The following is a 23,235-nucleotide window of genomic DNA, read 5'->3' as shown; positions in this document are numbered from 1 at the left end:
CTAAATCTTAAATATTAACTCTAATTTTTATTGTGGATAGTATTGGTTTTAATCCCCAATTCTAACCCTAGTCCCAATCCTAATAGTGATTTAAAAAAAAGATAAACCTTAACCCAAATAATGAGTATAATAGTCATACCTTGATCCTAATCTGAAACCAAGTATTAGCAACCCCTGTAGTTCCAAGAGAAAACAGAAAATAAGGTGAATAGAAAAGCAAGGCTCTGGGGCACCTGCGTGGTTCAGTTGGTTAAGCATCTGACTTCAGCTCAAGTCATGATCTCACAGTTCACGAGCTCAAGTCCCACGTTGGGCTCTGTGCTGACAGCTCAGAGCCTGGAGCCTTCTTCAGATTCTGTGTCTCCCTCTCTCTCTGCTCCCTCCCCTGCTTGCTCTCTCTCTCTCTCTCTCTCTCTCTCTCTCTTTCTCTCTCTCAAAAATAAATAAACATTAAAAAAAAAAAAGAAAGAAAGAAAAGCAAGGCTGTGTCAGAAGGAAAAACAGATACCTATAGACCAGAATGCAAACAGCATATAGCGCTTCCCTGATTTGGTGTTCACCATTTTCATCCCCATATTCCTCAACTAAATCCTGAACCCAACCCCAATACCACCCAAGCTACTATGGGGACATATCTCACAGTGCTTCCATCTGCCAATCCAAACTGCCCATTAAGAAACATAAGTGAAACAATGAGTGTGAAAATTCCTTACACACCCTTGGCATAGACACTCAATAAATTACATATCCTCAAAACTCTTTAAACAGGCAGATCACAATGCAAGAACTCAACCAGTCCTCCGTGACAGAATTCATTCTATTGGGTTTTGCCCCCAACCCTAGGACCAACCCTCTGCTCTTCACCTTCTTTCTCACCTTTTACCTGCTAATCCTCATAAGCAACAGCCTCCTCATCATCCTTATTCACCAGGATTCTCGCCTCCACATACCCATGTACTTTTTCATCAGTGTCCTCTCCACGCTGGACGTGTGCTACACAACCACTACCGTGCCCCAGATGCTTGTGCATATTCTCAGTGAGAAGAGGACCATCTCTTTTGCTAGATGTGTGGCCCAGATGTACATCTTCCTCCTCTTTGGGGTCACTGAGTCCTGGCTTTTCTCTATCATGTCTGTGGACAGGTACGTGGCCATCTGCCATCCTCTCCGGTATAAGATCATCATGAGCCATTGGATGTGCCTCCTCATGGTGGGCATCTGTGCAGCCTATGGTGTGGTGGGTGGCCTGTGCTATACCTTCTTTGCTATGAGTCTGCCCTACTGTGGCCCTAATGAAATTGACCACTACTTCTGTGAGGTCCCTGCTGTCCTAAAGCTGGCCTGTGCAGACACATCCCTCAATGACTTGGTGGACTTCATCACGGGCTTCAATGTCATTGTGGTCCCACTGTCCCTGGTTGTCATCGTCTATGCCAACATCTTTGCCACCATCATGAAGATCCGCTCAGCCCAGGGACGGGTCAAGGCCTTCTCCACCTGTGCCTCCCACATCACTGTGGTCACCATGTTCGCCATTCCATGCATCATTATGTACATGAGCCCTGGCTCTGACTCCTTGTCAAACAATGGCAAGAAAATGGCCCTTTTTTATAACATTGCCACAGCCTTCCTCAACCCTGTCATCTACAGTCTGAGGAACAAGGACGTGAAAAAGGCTTTCCTCAAATTGATGGGACAGAGCAGGGCCCCACAGTGAGGCCTTAAAGCTGAAGACCTGGGGAGCCAAACAAAGCAGGACTCACACCCACAACCCCTCAAAGACTCTTCCATGAGACCTGGGAGGGCTGTACTCCATAAAGCTAACCCTTCACCCTGGCCTAGGAAGAAGGAACTGAGTACTCAGACAACCACAGCATCTGTGGTGACCTGGTTTGGGACAGAGGTGATTGTGAAGGTAGAGCACAGTGGTCAAGAGCCAGGATGACAGACTTGATTTTAGCCATTAGCAGGACATATGAATTTTTGCAAGCCATTTAACTTCTCTAAGGTTTATATCTATCTCTTCCTCACAGGGAGGTTGTAATGATGATGTGAGATTCTATGTGAAAAGTATTTAGTACGATACTAGCAATAGTCAGCTTTCAACAGATACTAGTTTTAATGTTTAAAATTTATTTCTTAGGGATGAACTGTCAACCTTGAACTAGCCAATGATCTTCTTCTGGGCTGTGGAAGTAACTGGAGCCCTAGAGAGTAAAGGGAAAAAGGCAGGGAGTGGGAGTATTAAAAACTCAAAAACTGAGAAGTGGAGAATCTTAGGGTGAAAGACTTGAGAATGAGGAAGTGAGCCCTTATCTCCCATCCACAAATTGTGCACCTTGAACTCATCTTCTACCTTTGTTTTGTAGCCATTCGTTCTTATGCTTTTGTATCTTTACACCTCTTGATTTTCCTTTGCCCCTTGTTCTAATAAAGTCCATTTTGGAAAACTACAGCCTGTCTTGGGTGATCTCAAGGAAGAGAGACTCTGTCCACTTGAGGATGAGCAAAATTAGGGAGGGAGTGGGTATAACGTTCCCCCCAGATGCAAAAGTTAGGCAGTCCAGGAGAGGTTAAAATCTCCATGGGGAGTTTCTCTTCTGCTCCCTCTTGCTGAGAGAGACCTTCCCTGAAACTCTGCCTATGCCTCATAGAATGTTTACAAACATAAATTGTTTTTTCCCAAATTTCATTAATCTGCAGGGTCATGTTACTGGGCATCACTGTATTTACTGGTTTTGTGTCTGTTTGCTGCCGCAGGAACTCCAGCACCCAACAAAGCAATACATGTTCCATAGGCTAACAGGCAACACCTTCAGGTTGTTCTTTCCTACCCCCTTGATGATGTACACTGACTATGAAACTCCTCGCAAAAAAAAAATCAGCTGGACTGGCCGGAAAATTCAACATGAATGCCTATGTCCTCCATGGGTTACCAGGGTCCATGCGTCTCTATGTCCTCAAAAATATTGCCCTATGCCACCACACAGGAGCCAGAGTGTCACATAAATAATGAATCAAAATTAAAAGGCAGGTAACAAAACAGGGCATATCATTGCAACATACTTACAGACATGTTGATAATGACATGAACATAGAAAGAGCTCTTACAAATTGGTAAGAAAAATACAAACACCCCAGGAAACTGGCAACAGATCTGAACAGTTCATAAAAAAAGACATTCAAATCATCAATAGATGTGTGGGAAAATCCTATCACAATAGGCACCAAAGAAATGCAAATTTAAGTATCAATGAGATATCACTTTTTCACCTTTGAAATGGCGAAGAATTTTTAAACAATGGAGTCAGAGGTGGCTCCATTGAAACATGGACTCTCGTACATGGCCAGTGTACCCATCTTTTTGCAAGGTGATTTGGCTTTATGTATCAAGAACCTTACATATGTCCATAATTTCCTACCCAATACTTCTATTTTCAGGACATTTTAGGAAATAGACATCAAAAGGGCAGGAAAAGTAACATAACCATTTTCATTGTGTTACTTACATAGGAAAAAATTCGAACCAACAGAAAACATCTGTCATCGTGAGTGATTTAAATATATTATGGTATAATGGTGTACTCCATAGTCATTGAAAATGTATTTTATAAGAATATTTAATGATATGACTGCTCACAAGATGCTAAGTGAATAAAAGCAAGAAACAGCTGGTGAACAGCATGTTATGATCACACCATTAATAGTTGTAAATACCCTTTCACCCTTGAAGTCAGACATTAAAGCTTAGAATAGGAGAGAGTGCCACTGAGTCATACTTTTGTACACACTTGTGCACGCCCACACACACACACACAGCCACACTCCCCACCTTTTCAAATTAATGTATTAATAAACTGATTAAGGCAGCTTACCTTATCTGTGTTTTCACATTCGTTCTCATGCTCCTCTCTCACCCCAATTTAATTTCACCCCCAATCACAGTATGTCCAGACATCTGGCAAGTAGAGGCTTTCAATGGCCCAATCCACTCTATAAGCCTCTTCTCTTAAATTCACACAGCAGGTATGAAATCATGGACTCCCAGGAAATTCCAGTCAACGCAGACACACAGTTTGCCTTGATAGAGTCTCTGACATTGTTACAGATACTTTATTTTTTTTTCCAAATAGGGCAAACCTCTTCCAATTCTGGAACAAGCTTCCCCTCTGAGCCATCCCAGCTAGTTCCATTGAGAAAATCTCAAACTTCTCTAACCAGAGTTCTGACCATGTCTGTCCCCTGTAGCATGTAAACTAACCCCTCTTCCAAAGAGCTTCTGGTGATTTACTATTTCCATTTCCTCCTCCTGCTTCAATCAATGTTGCCAATTTAAATTTTTCTTGAAAATTGTCCATTTTATCTTGGTGTTCAAGTTTACCGGTATCAAACTTTTTTTTTAAGTTTGTTGTATGTGTAGCTCTGTATCCCCCTTTTTAAATTCTTAATATGTATCTTAATATGTACAAATTCTTAATATGTATCCCTTTATTCTTTGATCAATCTTGCCAGAGGAGCATCTATTTTGTATTTCCAAAGAAACAGATTTTGGCTTTGTTAATTAACCTTCTACAATTGATTTCTGCTTTTGTTTTTATTATCTCCCTCCTGCTCTCTTTATATTTACTCTAGTAAACAGAATGGGAATGACTAGCTCAGTATTTTCAGTCTTTCTTGTTTTGTAATAAATACCTATAGAGCTATAAATGTCCATCTTTAAACACTGCCTTCACTGCTTCCTACAAAGTTTTGTATGTGATGGTTCTTTCAGTCCTAATCTTGATCTTTTCTGCTACAGTGCACATTATCATGAGTGGGATACCTCAAATCAATCAACAAATAGGGGAGTAATGTCATTATAGTGAAAAATCCCATTTGTTCATACCCACTTTTTTTTTCCAAACACATTCATATTTTGCGCAACCAAGTACTAGCGATCAGTCCAGATCCTGATTGTATGGCAGCCAGAACTTTCTCAAAGTCCATGCTGTGGCCAGAGCATTGCAGAAAAAAAAAATCTTTATACTCCATGTTTTAACAGCTCAGTGTGAACATGTGGTCAAACAGAATGTGAGTCAAGTACTCATGCTCAGAAGCAGGCTGCCAAATGCGGTAGTAGAAGTGGTCGCTTACTCCGAGCCTGGTCAGAAAGACCACAGCGATGAGGCTTGCAGAGCCCAGGAGGCCAACCCGGGTAACCTCTGACATCGCTTCCTGTTCTGAGATTCGTGAGTACTAGAGATTTGCAGAGCAGGGGTGCCAGGCACATTACTCCTTCCTGCATTACTTTCCTCTTACAAGGGGTCCTGATGAAATGTTCTGTCCCAGCCTGCTCCCAGAGTGGTACCTATCTTGCAGTGACAGATTCCTTGGTGTCTCTACTGGGGCTCATTTGGCTCTCCTGGCTGCTACAGCTGATGGGATGGTGACCAGAGAAGCACAAAGGTCTTTTTCTGATAGACACAAAGGATGCTGTGTCCATGCCAAAGTGCCACTAGTACTAAGTGGCATTTCATGGCCAGTCTTTTGTGGCCTGCAGGGTCCAGCCCCAACCAGCTCCTTCATCTAACGGTCAAAGTCATTTTGCAGGATCAGAGGCATTACCATTTTGTTTAAATGTTAAATGTAAAGCTATGAAACTTATTTTAAAAAATAGGAGAAAATCTTTATGACCTAGATTTAGGCAACAATTTCTTAGATGTTTATACCAAAATGTAATCCATAAATTCAAAAACTGATAAACTGGACTTCACCAAAATGGAAAACTTTTGCTCTGCAAAAGATCCTGTTAAAAGATGAAAAGACAGGCCATATACTGGGAGAAAATATTCTCAAGTCCCATATCTGATGAAGAACTTGTATCTAGAATATATATAATACTCTCTAAGCTCGACTGTAAGAAAATAAAGAATCCTGTTGGAAAATGGACAAGATTTTGAACAAACACTTCAACAGAGGTTATACAGATGGCAAATAAATGCAATTAAGCACATGAAAAGATTTTCAATATCATGAACTGTTAGTCAAATACAGACGACAGCCATGAGGAGGTGTCACTATACTCTTACACTATTTAGCCTGTTATACTGGCTTACTTGAAAAATACTGACAACACTCAAGGCTAGGAAGTATGCAGAGCAACAGGATCATAGCTAGTGGGAATGCAAAATTGTATAGCCTCTCTGTAGAACGGTTTGGTGTATGCTTTTGTAAAACAGCTGCATTGAGATATAACTTATATACCATAAAACTCACCCACTGGCCCTGTGCAAATTCAATGGTTTTTATTATATTCACAGAATCATATAACTAACACCACAATCTAATTCTGGAACATTTCATCACCCCAAAAGGAAATTCCATACCGATTAGCAATCACTCCTTCTCCCCCGCTCTTATCCCCTTGTCTTCCCAACTACTACTAATTTACTTTCTGCCTATAGACTTACCTATTCTAGACATTTTCTATAAATGAAACCCTATAAAATGCAGACTTTTCTGACTGGCTTTTTTTCACTGATTTCAAGGGTCATCATTTAGCATGTATTATTACTTCATTCCTTTTTATTACAAAGTAGCATTTCATTGTATGGATGTACCATATTTTTTTATCCATTTAGTTGATGGACATTTGAATTGATTCCACTTTTTGGCTATTATGAATAATGATGCTAGGAATATTGATATACAAGCTTTTGTGTAAACATATGTCTTCATTTCTCTTATATATCTAGGAGTGAAATTGATGGCTCATATAACTCTATGTTTAACATTTTGAGGAACTGTTATTTCCCAAAGCAGCAGTACCATTTTATGTTCTTACCACCAATGTGTAAGAGTTCCAGTTTCTCCACATCCTCACCAATACTTGTTAATGTAGTATTTTAAGCTATAGCCATCCTAATAGGTAAAGTGGTATCTCATTGTGGTTTGGGTTAGAATATTACTATAAGCATACACATATCATACAACCCCAGCAAACACATTCCTGAGAATTTGTTCTAGAAAAAAAATAACTTGTTTTTTTATCTTTACACAAATATTCATAGCAGATTTAGTCATAAAAGTCAAGAGCTAAAAACAATCTGAATGTACTTCAACAGGTGAATGGATAAACTTTGGTACCTTCATACAAGAGAATACTATTCAGCAATACAAAGGAACAAACCATTGATATGTACAACAATCTAGATGGATCTCAAAGACATCAGGCTGGGTTTTTTGGGGTTTTTTTTTATTAGTCTCAAAAAGTTACATACTGTATGATTCCATTTATGTAACATTTTCTTTTTTAATGTTTGTTTATTTTAGAGAGAGAGCACAGGTCAGGGAGGAGGGGCAGAGGGGGTGAGAGAGAGAGAGAGAGAGAGAGAGAGAGAAAGAGAGAGAGAGACCCTTAAGTAGGCTCCATGCTCAGCGCAGAGGCCTGTGCAGGGCTTGATCCTTCAACCATGAGATCATGACCTGAGTCAGCTAAAATCAAGAGTCGGATGTTTAACCAACTGAGTTACCCACTCACCCCTGTTTGTGTAACATTTTCGGTTAAAGTGACAAAATAGATGATAGACAATCAGTGCCAGCCCTCTTTGTGGTAATGGAACAATGTTGTATCCTTATTGTGGTTACATGAAGCTATGAATATAAAAATTTTTCTTAAAACCATATATCCCCCCAAATGGGTACATGTAATAAATGGTGAAATTGTAATAACATCTGTAGTTTCATTAGTAGTGGTATACTGATGTCAGTTTACTGGATATGATAATGCAGGGAAGCTGGATAAAGGATACACAAGAGCTCAATTCACTATTTTTGCAACTTCTTGTGAATCGTAAATTATTTCAAAATACAATGTTGGGGTTTTTTTTTCATGGATCTCATGCCCTGGTAGAAGCTGAAAATCTTACTGCGGGTCACCCACCACATGACTAGGCAAACAAAATAGCCCATCATAGGGGCGCCTGGGTGGCGCAGTCGGTTATGCGTCCGACTTCAGCCAGGTCACAATCTCGCGGTCCGTGAGTTCGAGCCCCGCGTCAGGCTCTGGGCTGATGGCTCGGAGCCTGGAGCCTGTTTCCGATTCTGTGTCTCCCTCTCTCTCTGCCCCTCCCCCGTTCATGCTCTGTCTCTGTCTGTCCCAAAAATAAATAAAAAACATTAAAAAAAATTAAAAAAAAATAGCCCATCATAAACTGTGTTATCATATCCACTGAACCATCAAGTCAGACACACACAGAAATAGCTTTCAAGAGAAGTTTTGCTTCCTGTCCCTACAACTTTGAGTTTGTGCTCAAAGGAGGAATTCATTCATTAGGGACGAGATCTATGGTTCTATTAGACGCTGAGATTGCCTGCTGGCCACTCTTGTAAACGAAATGGAGGAGAGGGTCACTATATTGCCTGGTTCCTGTTACCAAGGGAAATTGGTTTGCAAGGAGGGCAAGGGAATATATATCTTGTACTCCCTTGACCAGTAGAAATTGTCACTGACAAGTGTGGTGACCCAATCAAGAAACTTGCAATGAGTAAATAGAGATCTAATGCACAGTATAGTGAATATGGACAACAGTGTTGCATTATAATAACTAAACTTACTAAGAGTCTAGATCTTAGTTATGCTAATCACAAAAAAGAAGTGATAATTATGTGGTATGATAAAGGTGCAAACTATCATTATAATGGTAATCATATTACCATATATAAATATCTCAAATCAACAAGTTGCATATCTTGAATGTATACAGTATTATATGTCAAATATATTTCAATAGAAAAATAAAGTTTTTAAAACCTCTCTTTAAAAAAAGGCATCCAGCAGTCAGGTCCTACAGGAATGCAGGCTTGAGATACCTCCCCAAGTGAAGCATCCTATCCAGATGAGGTGTTGGTCAAGGATAATAACATGGAATGGGGACACCTGGGTGTCTCAGTCAGTTAAGCATCTGACTTTGCATAAGGTCATGATCTCATGGTTTGTGAGTTCAAGCCTGGCATCAGGCTCTGCACTGACAGTGCAGAGTCTGCCTGGGACTCTCTCTCTCTCTCCCTCTCTCTCTCTCTTCCCCTCCCCTGATCATTCATTCTCTCTCTCTCTCTCTCTCTCTCTCTCTCTCTCTCTCTCTCTCTTTCTCAAAATAAATAGATAAGCTTTAAAAACAAAAGATTCCACTTTAAAAAACAAAAAAAAGAACATGGAGGGGCGCCTGAATGGCTCAGTCAGTTAAGTGTCTGACTTCAGCTCAGGTCATGATCTCGCCATTTGTGAGTTCGAGCCCCATGTTGGGCTCTGTGCTGACAGCTCATAGCCTGGGGCCTGCTTCGGACTCTGTGTTTCCTTCTCTCTCTGCCCCTTCCCCACTTGTGCTCGGTCTCTCTCTATCAAAAATAAATAAACATTAAAAATTTTAAAAAAATTAAAAGGTCAAGAAGAAGAGAAACTAGAAAAAGGAGACTAAGAAGTACTGGCCATTAAATAAGGGGTGTGGAGTTTTGGAAGCAAGTCAAGTAAGTGCTTCAAGTAGGAAAGAGAGATCAAATATGTTAAATGACGCTGAAGGTTGTATACAAGGACTGAGAAGTGACCAGTGCAGTGAGCAATGTGAAGGTCAACAGTTACCTTCACATAAGTGGTGGTGGAGGAAATATTAGTAGTGTCACAAGAGTGAAACCTGACAGGTGTGTTTCAGAGAAAATTGTAAGACAAGAGTTAGAGACAGAACTGTAGACAACTGTTTCCTGGAAATTTTCTCCAAAAGCAAAGAAAGGACTGACAGCTGGCAGGGAAAATCAGGACTGAAAAAAAGGTTATTTTTCTTTGAGATAAAATAATAATAAAATATTAGTACTCTATTCCCTTTTCCTTTCTTCCAATTCAAGAGGACTATATTGTCCTCCTTTTCATTCTCCTCAACAAAAATAAGGTGAGAGCCTGCGTATAAGGAAGCCAAGAGCTGAGTTCAGGTTTTCTTCAAGATAAGCACAGACAGTGTCAGGAGACTCACTAGAGATGGGAAAGGAGGTCACGATGAAGCCACAGAGCCAAGAGAATGTTATGTCAATCTTACCAGAAACCTGGAGCCACACCTGTGTCGAGGAAATTTGTTTCTCCCCTTGAGTTTTCCAAAAGCTTCATTCACTATTGAGCTTAACTTTTTTAAAAATTTAATTTAAAAAGGCTGTAGTTTATACTACACAGGTGGTGTGATATGGTCCTTGAAGTGTTGGCTAGATTGCTGTTCTCAAACTTAGAAGTGTGTAGGAATCACCTGTAGAATCTTTTAAAATGCAAATGTTGATTCCTTAGGTGTGGAAATACCAAAATTCTGCATTTCTTAACAACTTCTGAATGATGTTGGTGATGCTAATCCCCAGACCACTCCTTGATCAGTAAGAGTCTAAATAGTTTTGCATGAATCAATAACCCCTGCACTCAGGTATTCACACTCTTGAGTCATCCCCTCCCCTTGAGTCTGGGCAGGACCTATTAGTTTGCTTCTCGTGAATATCCCACAAGTGATGGGAAATCACTTTCAAGAGTAGGTTACAGAAGACCCTGGCTCCACCCTGCTCACAATCTCTCTGATGAAGCCAAGTGCCAGGTGGAGAGCTGCTCCGAGGAGAGGCCTACATGGAAGAAACTGATGCATGCTCTGTACAGCTGTCAGGAAAGACCCTCAGTCTAAAAGCCCACCAGAAACTGAACCCTGGTGACAATCATGTGAGCTTGGAAGCAGATCCTTCCCCAGTCAAGTGCTAGGATTTCTGTAGCTGATTCCTTGATTACAGCCTTCTGAGACTCCCTAATCTGAGGATCCAGCTAAACTTTGCTCAGATTCCTAACCCACAGAAAAAATAAATGTTTATTGTGTTTTTTTTTTAACGCTTATTTATTTTTGAGACAGAGAGAGACAGAGCATGAACGGGGGAGGGGCAGAGAAAGAGGGAGACACAGAATCGGAAGCAGGCTCCAGGCTCTGAGCCATCAGCCCAGAGCCCGACGCGGGGCTCGAACTCACGGACCGCGAGATCGTGACCTGAGCTGAAGTCGGACGCTTAACCGACTGAGCCACCCTGGCGCCCCAAATGTTTATTGTTTTAAACCACAAAATTTGGGGGTAATTTGTCACACACCAATAGATAACTAACACAGAGGAACTGCAAAGAGTCACAAGGAAACTTTGGGGGTTGATGATGATGATCTTGATTATGGTGGTGTTTTCATAAGTATATATACACATTTCAAAACTCATCAAATTGTATACTTTCAATATCTACAGTTCCCCATATGTCAATGTATTTCAATACAGTTAAAAATGCATTATGAAAGTGTCTGGGTGGGAGGAGATTTTCCCAATTGCTAGGAGATTCCACTCTCCCCTGAAAATATCACTTCACTAAGACAGAGCTCCTTACTTTAGATACATGAGGGTTTGTGTGCCCTAAATGAATACTCTCCTAATAGTATTGAAGGAGAAATGACCTGTGACCTATATTACTTTCCTGAACCCTATTTTATATGATTACCATAGATTTTCTTAAATTGTTCTGTGGTTCAGACCTTGTCAAATCCCTGACTGAGCTTTAATGGTGTTACTGACCATTAGTCAGTAACTAGTAACTGACCATTAGTCAGTCACTGACCAGAAGTCATCTTATGCCCATCAATTTGAACTTATTTCAAGAATCCAGAGATCAAGCACTCAGGTGCATGTTCACTCAGTAATAGGAAACATGAATATTGGTGCCAATTCTATGCCAGGTCTTGTAAACTGGTGGTACAGAAATGAAATCAAATATAGGCGTGCCTTCATGGAGTTCCCTGTCAGGTGTCTATATGCTTGAGGAACACCTATTGCCATAACCTCCCGGGTGTTCTGAGATATGATCTTACTGAGACTAACCCATTAATACATCATGTGTGCCCATTGGATGTTGGAAAGAATTTAGATGGAGAAGTCATATAGGCTGTGTCCCGGGTTTGTTGCTGGTGCCCATGCTTCTGTGACTTCATTCTGTGGCTTTACCCCAGCCTGTCACTTTGAGGAAAGCTCTCTTCACATCTTTGTTCCTAAGACTATAGATGATAGGATTGAGGAAGGCAGAGATGATGTTGTAGAATAGAGCCAACTTCTTATCTTCTTCTGGGGAAGATTCAGAACCAGGTCTCATGTACATAACCATACATGGTATAGAGAACATAGTGACAACAGTAATGTGGGAGGCACAGGTGGAAAAGGCCTTGAGCTGCCCTTGGGCTGAGCGAATTCTCAAGATGGCAGCAAAAATATTGATGTAGACAATGATGATGAGGGAGAGTGGGACCAACAGAAGAATGAAGCCCAAGATGAAGTCCACCTGATCATTGAGAGATGTGTCTGCACAGGCCAACTTCAAGACTGCAGGTACTTCACAGAAGAAGTGATTGATCTCATTAGGACCACAATAGGGAAGAATCATAGTAGAGACAGTGTATATCAGGGCACAGCTGATACCCCAGAATCCACAGAAGGCCACCATTGACCCACATAGCAAAGGGCTCATAATGACTTTATACCTCAGGGGATGGCAAATGGCCACATACCTGTCATAAGCCATGATTGCAAAAAGCCAAGACTCAGTGATTCCTAGCATCAGGAAGATGTACATCTGCGCCACACATCCAATGTAGGAGATAGTCTTCTCCTTGCAAACCAGGTGTACCAGCATCTGGGGCACTGTGGTGGTGACATAGCCCATATCCATAATGGATAGGACACTGAGGAAAAAGTACATAGGTGTGTGGAGGCGGGAGTCCATGCGTATCAAGGTGATAATAAGCCCATTGCCCAGAAGAGTGATGAGGTAGAGGAAGAGGAAGACACTGAATAGAATAACATTTATCTCTCTGTTACGAGAGAATCCTAAAAGAATAAACTCAGTAAGAGAGCTATGGTTTCCCCAGCGTAAGTCTTGCATCCTTCTCCTGGTATAGAGAAAGAACAGAGCCATAATCATTCATAAAATAAAGTCTTCAGATTCAAACCCTGATGCTACTCTTTTATTAGGAGGGCCAAATATAAGTAGCAAAGTAGGTTCTCATTAGGACACCCACAAAGCTGGGAACCAAATTTTTTAAAAAAGAATTTCCATTTTATATGAAACAGCATGTTAATATTGTATTACTTAATCCTAGTTTATTCTGAGACCACAGATAATAAATTTCACATTTCAAAATGTAGAACTTGCAAAAAGGAGTGTCCAAAACTGTGTCGTGCACTTCCTGAACTCACCATAGTTCATGGAGCTTATAAAAGATTTCAAAGCAGTCAAAAAAATAATTGGATATTTGAGATTACAGCATCTGTTGTGAGTTTCATACCACATGAAGATTTCTACCCCTCCTTGGAAGCTTTTATCAAAATGGACTTCAGTGGGACTACTTGAGTAGCCTAATAGGTACTCCGGAATTTTAGAGACATAGTTATTGGATATCTGACTTACTCCAGAAGACAACTATCATTTGGAAATAAATTCAGCTTCATGACAAGTCAAAGTCATGTGTTTCCATGGACCAGAGGTGGGTAATACATGAGAGAGAGAGAGAGACAGAGAGAGAAAGAGAGAGAGAGAGAGAGAGAGAGAGAGAGAGAGAGAGAGAGAGAGAGAGAAAGAAAGAAAAGGAAGGAAGGAAGGAAGGAAGGAAGGAAGGAAGGAAGGAAGGAAGGAAGGAACAAGAGATGGAGGGAAAGAAACTACCATGCTAGGATACTATACTCAACAAATATATCCATAAGGAATGAAAGCTGTTTGCTCTCCAAAAACCCGATAATCAATTACTAAAAGACTCACAGTAAAAGAAATATTAAAGAGCTTCTTTAGGCTAAAGGCAAATGGTCCCTGATGGAAGTATGCAATTGAAAGAGAAAATAAACACCAGAAATCATAAATGTGTGTGTAAATATCATAGAATATTAATTGTTTAAAGCAACAAAAATAGTGACACCTTGTTGGAGCTTTAAATATACACATAGAAGTTGAATATGTGACAAAAATGGTCTAACAAGCAGGAGGAGGAAATGGACTTAAACTGTTGTTAGATTTTGCATTGTTTGGAAAATGGCACTTTAAGTGAGACTATAAGCCAAAGATGCATATTTTAGTCTCTAGGTCATGTGTCAAGACACTTTTTCACGTAAGGAGTCAGACAATAAATAGTTTAGGCTTTGCACAGAAAATACAGTCACTGTAGCATATTTTTATTTGTTTTTTAAAAACCCTTTTAAAAATATAAGGTTTACCAATCCCTGTTGTAGAATAACAAAAGAATAATTTTAAAAAATAGTAAAACTCAAAATACAGTACAGAATGTAAAGGGAATAATTAAAAGTTTTTGATTAATTCAAAAGAAGGCAGGAAAAGTGGAATAAAGAAAAAAGAACACTTGGAACAAGTAGGAAACAAGTATTAAAATGATAGACTCAAACCTAATCACAATAGTAACTACGTTAAATGTATATTAGTAAGCAAGCCTACTGAAAGACAAAGATTATCAGACTGGATTTTCAAAAACTGGTAGCAATGCTGGGGCACTTGGGTGGCTCAGTTGGTTGAGTGTCCAACTCTTGATTTTGGCTCAGGTCATAATCCCAGGGTTATGGGATTGAGCCCCATGTTGGGCTCTGTGCTGAGCGTGGAGCCCGCTCAAGATCCTCTCTCCCTTTCTCTCTCTCTGTCTAGTTTAGTCCCTACTAGACTAAAAATAGTCTTCCCTCTCTCTAAACTAAAAATAAAAAAAAAATTTTTAATAAAAAAAATAGAATAAAATAAAATAAAAACTAGTGGCAATGAAAGAATTCCATAAAGAAAGGAATAATCTTTAAAAGCCAGAGAAGAACAAGAATACAATTTTTAGATTATCAAGATACTACCAGTCAACTCAGGACTGTCTTGCCCCTCACCTCATCTCTCTCTTACTGAAAGCCTGGCAGTGGCTAAAGCCACTGGGAATTGGGATGAGGAATTGACAAACTAAAAGGTAAAGAAACATAACATACTTCCTCCTTGCTACTTGCAACTTGCTACAGCAAGCCTAACTCAATCTGAAGAATTATAGAAGACATCCTGCAGGAGGTAAGAGTCAAGCTGGTCATTGAAGAGTGGGTAGATGCTAACTACAGGGAAAGTGCAGGAAAGGATATACCAGGGAGAGAAAGTCATCTGTGTGAAGTCATGAAGCATTAGCTAGCCAGAGAGTGATGGGAGATGGGGTAAAGAGGTAGGCAAGGACAGACCTTGGAGGACCTATAAAGCCCTACAAAATGGTCTAATGAGGGTGGATTTTATAGAAAGGAACATAAGGATCCACCAAATAGGCATGACATCAGGCTTATATCTGGCAACAATCACACTGGCTGCAGTGGGGAGACTGCAGCAATTCAGGGAGGAAAGGATGAGAGTGGGAGCAAATATTGGTATGAAAGGTAGGTATTCAACAAGAGTCTTTAGGAGGTGAGTCTATGGATGTAGGTAAGTGATTAGGGAGTGGTGAGAAAGAAAGATGGGTCAAGGATGGATTCCAAGTTTGAGTAAATGGATGGGGATGATGGTGTCATTCACTGAGGTTGGGTACATGGGAGTGGAAAGTTTGGGAAGGAGGGAAGAAGGACACATGATGAGTCTAGTTTTGGAGTCGGGGAGTTTGTGGGACTCCCAGTATCTGTTTGGCTGATGGTTGAGAGCTGAAAAGAAAGCTCTAGAGACAGGAATCTGAGTGTCCTCAGCACTTCTATAGGAACTGAAGCCATCGGAAGAGATGAGGTCACCTGAGGAGAGCGTGTAGAGGGAGAAGACAGCTGAAAGCAGCACTCTGAGAAGCCACATTCTAAGGGTTGGCTTCAAGGAGAGAATCCAGAGAAGATGGTATTGAGGGGCCAAAGATGGATGACATGTGACACAGAAACCCAAGGAGAGACAAGGTCTACAAGGAGAGGATGGTCTTTGTGGTCAAATATGGATAGATACCAAGTGAGATGAGAACCAAAAGTGTCTGAAGCCAGCCCATCTCCTGCCTTAAATACATCTCCATATTTATATCTCTTGCCTGGATGGTCCCCCTATATTCCTTGTGTCCAACTGCCTACTTGAACTCTGCCTGTTGCTGTTTGACTTCTCAAACTTCTCACATCCAAGACTGAACTCCTAATTTTTTACTACATGCTCTAGCTCTTGGATCTCATCTCCCATTACTGTCCCCTTGTCTCATTCCACAAAAACCACACTGTCACTGTTACCCTTTCGAGTCCAACAACTGCCAACTAGACTTTCACCTAAAGACTTTTGCCACAACATCCAGTACTTATGCTCCCTTCTACCAGATCTCTTTAGGGGGGAGTTCTCCTACTTCCTTCAGTTCCCTGCCCAACTGTCACTCATCAGAGAGCTCCTTCTTCACCATCCTGTCTGAAATGCAGCCATCCTTCACTGTCTCCTTAGTCAGCTTTACTTTCTTTATTGTACTTCTCACTTCTTAAAAAACTTACCTATTTATCTGATTATTGTCTGCTATCCCCAAGTAGGTTGTAAAAGCAGAAACTTTGTTTTGTTCACTAGTATATCTCTAGTGTCAATCATTGTGCTGGGCACATGGTAGCCACTCAATTAATATTTATTAAATTGTTAAGGCAGGGATGCCAGTCTTAGATTCCATCCTAGAAGCTATATTGGCAGGATAAATAGAGGTGATTGATACCTGCCCTCTCCAGTGGGGCAAACATATTTGGAATGTAGAATTTACACCTGTGACCCAAGTCTTAAGGAGATACGTGGACAAGTTGTGGCTTGTAGAAAGATATATTATGATGGTACAAAAACAAACCTAAGCAGCTGGTGATTTTTCTCTGTGGAAATTTAAGCTAGGGAGGATGCTGAGGTCTGTCTACAGAAGTATATAAAGGGCTGCATTAAGGGAGATGAATAAGAATTTCCCTGCATAGTCCCAAATTTAGAATTAATATAAATTTTACTAAGACACCAAGCTTCAGATTGACTACAGAAAAGTTCCAACATCCAGAGATATTCATAGACAGAAAAGACTGTCCTGAGAAGCAATGAGCTCCCTGTTTCTGTTGACAGGTGCAGGCTGAATCTAGCTGACCATATGTCAGGGACACAGTGGGATCAACCTGGACTTATAGGTGGAGCAGAAGGACTGCTGAGGTCCATTCCATCCGGAGGAGTTAAGGTCTTTCCCATCTTCTCTGTCCTCTTTACTATCTGTCTTCACCTGTTTCCCAATGCCTAATACCTGGAGCACTGTAGCAGCCTCTCACTGTGACTCTCATCCTCCAGTCCCACCCACTCACTCAGTCCTACAGCATTTTCTAGGAGCAATCTAAATAAAAGAGCATTTTCAGTGTGGCCTTTGTCCGCTCATTCTACTGGTGCAGAATGTATGGGGGAAGGAGCATTGGGTGGGTAGAAGAGAAGAAGAGGGAATAGAGATGGGGGATAGCTCCAGAACTCCAGAAGCACTCTCAGTCCCACAATTTTGGACAACAGTGACAGGGAGCATCACTGAACTATAAGTATCTTGGCGGGAGGCATCTGCCTTGCTCCCTGCTCCTCAATAAGAGATCCTTAGAGCAATTCCCAATGTCAGAGTGGTCCTCCAAATCCTTGCCTCCCCTGAGATCTCCTTGCAGCCTCCCTCCTCCTCTCCCATATCCTAGTGCTGTCCTATCAACCTTCCCCACCTCTCACCTGCATCCCTTGACTTGCCCACTTCCAAGGGTCCCCCTGATTGGGACAGACACATGGGAGAGCCCCGCCGCCTCAGCCTCCCCAGCAACAGCCCCTCCTCCTTCTCTTTGTCTTCATTGGCAACTGAAGGCCAAATGTCTTAAGGGAGATGTGCATACTCAGTCAGAGGGAAAAGAAAGGTAGTTGGATGGAGAGCAAGTCAGAGTTGGGGAAGAAGAAGTGGACAAAGGATAGGACAGAGCAAAGAGCATAGGCATGAAGGGACCTGCAGATGTGCAGATTTGTAGAAAGTCGAGAGAACCAGAGCAAGCAGAGAAAGGATGCCTCAGAGGAGCAGACACCAAAGCCATGGGCCACCGTCCCCACTCCCACTGCTCTTTACCTGCTCTCAGGCTCTGTGTGAGGGATGGGCCAGAAGCCTGAGGAGCTCTCCTTTGAAACTGTGCTCACGGGGGCCCCAGTTCCCAGGAGGACAAATCCAATGACTTCCAACGAACTCTCTGTGCCTTAAATCCCCCAGGGACTGAGTATCAAGTCTGCACTCCCATCACCTAGTACTCAAGACCCCCTGACTGGAGCCCCGACTACTCCCCAGAGGTCCATGCCCTCCTGTGCCACATATTTTCTCTGGGTTAGCGCTAGACTGCATATGTTCAATCCCTAGTGTCACAGTTACCAGCTGTGACTTTGGGCAAGTTTCAGAAACCTTTCCAGGCCTCCAGGCCTTTTATCAGGAAACTAGAACCTGCTCCATAGAGTTGTAGGGAGGGTAAAAGGAGTTCACAAATAGAAAGCTCTTAAGACTGTGCCAAGTGTATAGGAAGTAAGTCACCTGTACATTTATTATTCTCCCTCATTTGCACCTTCTATGCTCTCCACCTGAAGACCCTCTTCCCTTGTGTCTTTAAGTCTGCCCTAAATTTCAGGTCCACCCCCTCAGGAAGGCAGCCATGACTGACCTCCTGTTACCCTCACTCTCCATTATTGTTCCTGGGAGTCCTGCGTGATCTGTGAGGGCCCTGAGGAGGGAAGGAAGGCAGAGCAAGTACAAAGGTTTTGTCTACTATTGGAATTAAGTTTCAACATGTGGAAATTAAATAATACACTCTAATGCAACCAATAGGTCAAAGGAGAAATCACAGGGGAAAACAGAAGATACTTGAGAGGAATGAACACAAAAAAACAGAGCACATCAAAATTCACAGAATGCAAAAAAAAAAAGTTTATTTAAAAATAAGAAAGATCTCAAATCACCTCATTCACCGTAAGTTACAGAAGAGGGGGGCATCTGGCTGGCCTAGCCCAGTGGGTACAGCATGCAACTCTTGATCTCAGGGTTGTGAGTTTGAACCCCACATTGGGTGTGGAGCCTGCTTAAAAAGAATAAATAAAAGAAAAATTAAAAAGAAAAAAGAAGACCTTGGTTGAACTAGAAGAGAACTAGCTTGACAGTAGTAACCACTATCAGAACATCACATTGTAGACCTTAAATATATGCAATGTTTATTTGTCAACCATACTTCAATAAAGCTGGGAGAAAAGGGGTGCCTGGGTGGCTCAGTGAGTTAAGTGTCCGACTTAGGTTCAGGTCATAATCTCACGGTTTGTGGGTTCAAGCCCCGTGTGGGGCTCTTTGCTAACAGCTCAGAGTCTGGAGCCTGCTTCAGATTCTGTGTCTCCTTCTCTTTCTTTCCCTTCCCCACTCATGCTCTGTCTCTCTGTCTCTCAAAAAACTTTAAAAAATATTTTTTTTATTTTTTTTAACGTTTATTTATTTTTGAGACAGAGCATGAATGGGGGAGGGTCAGAGAGAGAGGGAGACACAGAATCTGAAACAGGCTCCAGGCTCTGAGCCATCAGCACAGAGCCTGACGCGGGGCTTGAACTCACGAACCATGAGATCATGACCTGAGCCAAAGTCGGATGCTTAACTGACTGAGCCACCCAGGCGTCCCTAAAAATATTTTTAAAAAATTCTTTTAAATAAAAAAGCCAGGAGAAAAAAATATTGTATTAGCTTTTAGTAAATGTTTTTTCTGCAACTATTCAAGGGGCCATATATTTTTTTCTTCTTTCTTCCTTTAGGGCATTTTTCAGTTCATTTACCCAATTTCCCCAAATTGTCAAAAGTCATATGATGAAATTGTTAACAATATATCTTTACCATGTATTTTGATTTTTGCAGATTTAAGGGGACTAGTATTGAAGAGAGAATCAAAGGGAACTTTTCTTTATCTGTATTTTTAAATGTTTATAATGAATATATCGATGTTCACTTGTATAATTAGAGAAAAGTAAAAAGAAATTACAAACAGTAGCAGTAAAAGTACTTGAGAGATTCCTGATGTAATTGGGCTATCACTGTCTCCCATAAGGCTAACAGCAGTGATCTTCGGTGACTGACTTACATGTCAAGGCTAGTTCAAGGTGGAGAAAACTTCTTAGGCAGCGTATGCCCGCTGAGTCTGGGGGCCTGCTTTGGGACTGTGTGCGTGACTTCCCAAACGTAATCATAGGCTCCAGACATTGAGCTACTGAGAATTCCCCACCAGCTCTGCATTAGCCTGACGTTTCCCAGGAGGATATAAGAACTGTTGGTTATACAGAGTTAAAATTTTCTCATCTCAATTAAGCCAAAAGTAATGTCTTGATTGCTCTTCCTCTTTCCCCCTCCTGCTATGAGTCTCCAACTTTGCTCCCCAGTTCCTGGGAGCCACCCCTGGGTCCCTCTGCCCCAGGAGTCCTCCTTCCTGGTTGTGGTCTGCCTAAGCCACAGCGGAGTTGCTCTGACGTGAGAAGTCCTGGGGGAGCTTGTTAAATTCAGTGTTTAAGAACATGGAAGGAACACCATTAAGAACTTCAGCTCATTAGACATCTGGGCCAGCCACAGCAGCTACGCAGCAAGATCAGAGGTGACCCAGTGTCCCTCAGAGGCATCTGAAGAAACCTGCTTTAACTTCAACCTGACTTTATCCTGAGCGTGTACACCAGCCAACAAGCACCTGCCCAAATCACCTTCCCCTCCACCACCACCATCACCTGTTTTTTTCATCAGACGTTACCTTACCACAGCCACATCGCCCTGTTAGTATTCACCTCCACATTCATTTGGCATCCCTCCCAAAATGTCACCCTTTCCCCAGTGCATCATTGCCCTCAGCATTATCACCCAACTCATCATCTCCCCACCACCAACATCAGGGTCATCATCATCCTGTTGCGGTGCAAACACCCTCATTAACTCTGCCACTCTGTCAGTCCATCAAGGCCAGCACTTCCAGGGCCAGCGCCCCAACGTGTATCTGCAGCTCGTGAGAAGAGAGAGGTGGCCCGGAGCTTCAGAGGAAAAGCCTGTATTTGGAAAGGCAAATATTTTTAAATAGCTGTTCTGTGATTTCAGTCAAGTACAAAAGGACAAAGCAGACCATGTGAAGATAACAGACTGAGGGAAGAATGCATTTAAGCCAACAAAGTACATTTACCACAGTAGTCAAAAATAGCCTGAAGTGGAGACAGTAAAGGGCACAATGGGCCTTCCATAAAAATTAAAGTATTCGCGGGACACATGGAAGAAGAAAGAAAATTAGGATAATTACGGAACGAAGATGAGTTACAAAGATCTGTCTGCAAGTATTAAAGAGTTTCTACAGAAGAAACAGTAAAACAGAGGCAATATCCAGAAGTACAATATAAGAAACCTTTCTGGATCTCAAAAAGAAACACCCTGAAGATCAACGTGCCCCCACTATATTCCAGGGAAAATTCACGAAGGAGGTCTACACCTGCACACATCCACCTGACAATTTTCTCTCCACACCACAGCCAGAATGATCCATTCAACAACCAAAGAGCAAAGTCAAGTTTCATTGCATTATCTGAATCGGCAGGATGTACATGCAGCATCCACACATATCTTTGCAAACAAATGGGAATGCAGACCTCGCCGCTACCCTGTCTGCTCTCCCTGCCTTCAGGGGCCTCTCTGGTCAGCCTCTTGCCTTAAGTATTCCCCAGGTGGGAAGGAGACACTAGTCTCACTCATCCCAAACTTGAGGGACACATGTCAATCTCCCAGTCGGTCCTGGAGCACCTGTCTGATTGCATCCTCAGGCCAGGGCAGGGAGGCCTAGAATTGCTGCACAATCTCTCTGTGTGGCCTCTCTGACTGTTCTCCTAGAACTTCTTCCACTTGACAGGTGAGGGGCCAGGGAGAACCCATTCCCCTCCCCCACCGAAAGGGGAAGAGCACATTACTCTCTCCTGGCACGAAGCCTACACTAAACAATGAATTCTCCAATGTAATGAACGTCCTTTCCATATCTCAATTCTTTTCAAACAGTCTACAAGTGCATGGTGATGGAGTGATGAACACAGGACTGGGTTGTGTCTGGCAACTCATTGAGGCTCTTGCAGAAAATGGAGATTTTAGCCAAACTTTTGATACAACAGGAAAAGCCTCAGTCAACATTGTGTTATGACTACATTCCTGAAAAGTCGGGAGAATATGAGAAGGGAATCAACCATAATCCCACTTCTCTAAAACCAAAGCCATCTTCTTGTTAGTGTTTTTTCTCCATTATCTTATCAACTACAAGTTTTTGTGTAAATTTGTATTTATCGTATGCTGGTCCTTTTGTAGACTGCTTTTATTGACTTCATGTTATTTTTTTAAGTTTAAAAAAATTTTTTAAGCTTATTTGTTTCCTTTGAGAGAGAGACAGAAATAGCAAGTGGGGGAGGGGTAGTGAGAGAGGAAGAGAGAGAATCTCAAGATTCTCAGATCGTGACCTGGGCCAAAACCAAGAGTTGGACGCTTAACTGACTGAGCCGCCCAGGCGCCCCATCCACTTCATGTTATAGCATATGCATTATCCCAAGTTGTGCTATATTCAACATATCATCTTAAGTGAATGCATAATGACATACACATTTTGACAAATCCTTTTATAAGCAATACTGAAATGAATATCTTTACACATGTAGACTTCATTCTTGGACTGATTCCTTAGGAGTGATAACTAAAATCGGTGTCATAGACTACGCTGGTCACCTGATTTTTCTGGCCAGTATCCATTCTCATTGCTTCTACTGATAGTTCCCTGAAGCTTTTCTCCATAAAAGAAAAAATTTGGGTATGTTGTGTTTTCATATTCATCCAGTTCAAAATACTTTATAATTTTCCTTGTTCATTTCTTCCTTGGTCCATGGGTTACTTAGAAGCCTGCTATTTAGTTTCCAGATATTTGTAGATTTTTTAGAAATCTTTGTTACAGGCTCCTAATTTAATTTCACTGTGACCAGAGAACACACTCTCCATGACTTGAATACTTTCTAGTTTATTGAGACTTGTTTAATAGCCCAGAATATTGACGGTATGGATCAAATAACCCCTGTAATTGAAAGAAATGTTTATTCTGCTGTCATTGGATGGAGTGTTTTATAAATGCCAATTAGGTCAAGTTGTTTGATAGTGTTGTTGAAGTCTGCTATATCTCTGTG

The 23,235-nt window shown here is 41.6% G+C and overlaps 2 protein-coding genes and 1 long non-coding RNA gene across 3 annotated transcripts in view; 2 read left to right on the top strand and 1 right to left on the bottom strand.

Annotated features, from left to right (window-relative positions):
- LOC131504887 (uncharacterized) overlaps window positions 1-23,235 on the top strand; it is a 51,484-nt gene that overhangs the window by 12,257 nt on the left and 15,992 nt on the right. The gene's annotated exons all lie outside the window — the stretch shown is intronic.
- LOC131504885 (olfactory receptor 2G3-like) lies at window positions 554-2,453 on the top strand. The gene has a single exon (XM_058717775.1). It carries the CDS (start codon window positions 779-781, stop codon window positions 1,715-1,717), a length of 939 nt encoding a protein of 312 aa, XP_058573758.1. The 5' UTR covers window positions 554-778; the 3' UTR covers window positions 1,718-2,453.
- Window positions 12,007-12,993, bottom strand: LOC131504882 (olfactory receptor 2A12-like). Its single transcript, XM_058717771.1, has one exon. It carries the CDS (start codon window positions 12,991-12,993, stop codon window positions 12,007-12,009), a length of 987 nt encoding a protein of 328 aa, XP_058573754.1.

The sequence above is a fragment of the Neofelis nebulosa genome, chromosome 2 (genome assembly GCF_028018385.1).
Source record: "Neofelis nebulosa isolate mNeoNeb1 chromosome 2, mNeoNeb1.pri, whole genome shotgun sequence".
Taxonomy (NCBI): domain Eukaryota; kingdom Metazoa; phylum Chordata; class Mammalia; order Carnivora; family Felidae; genus Neofelis; species Neofelis nebulosa.
The sequence above is the reverse complement of the archived record's forward strand: the minus strand, read 5'-3'. Positions and strand labels throughout refer to the sequence as shown.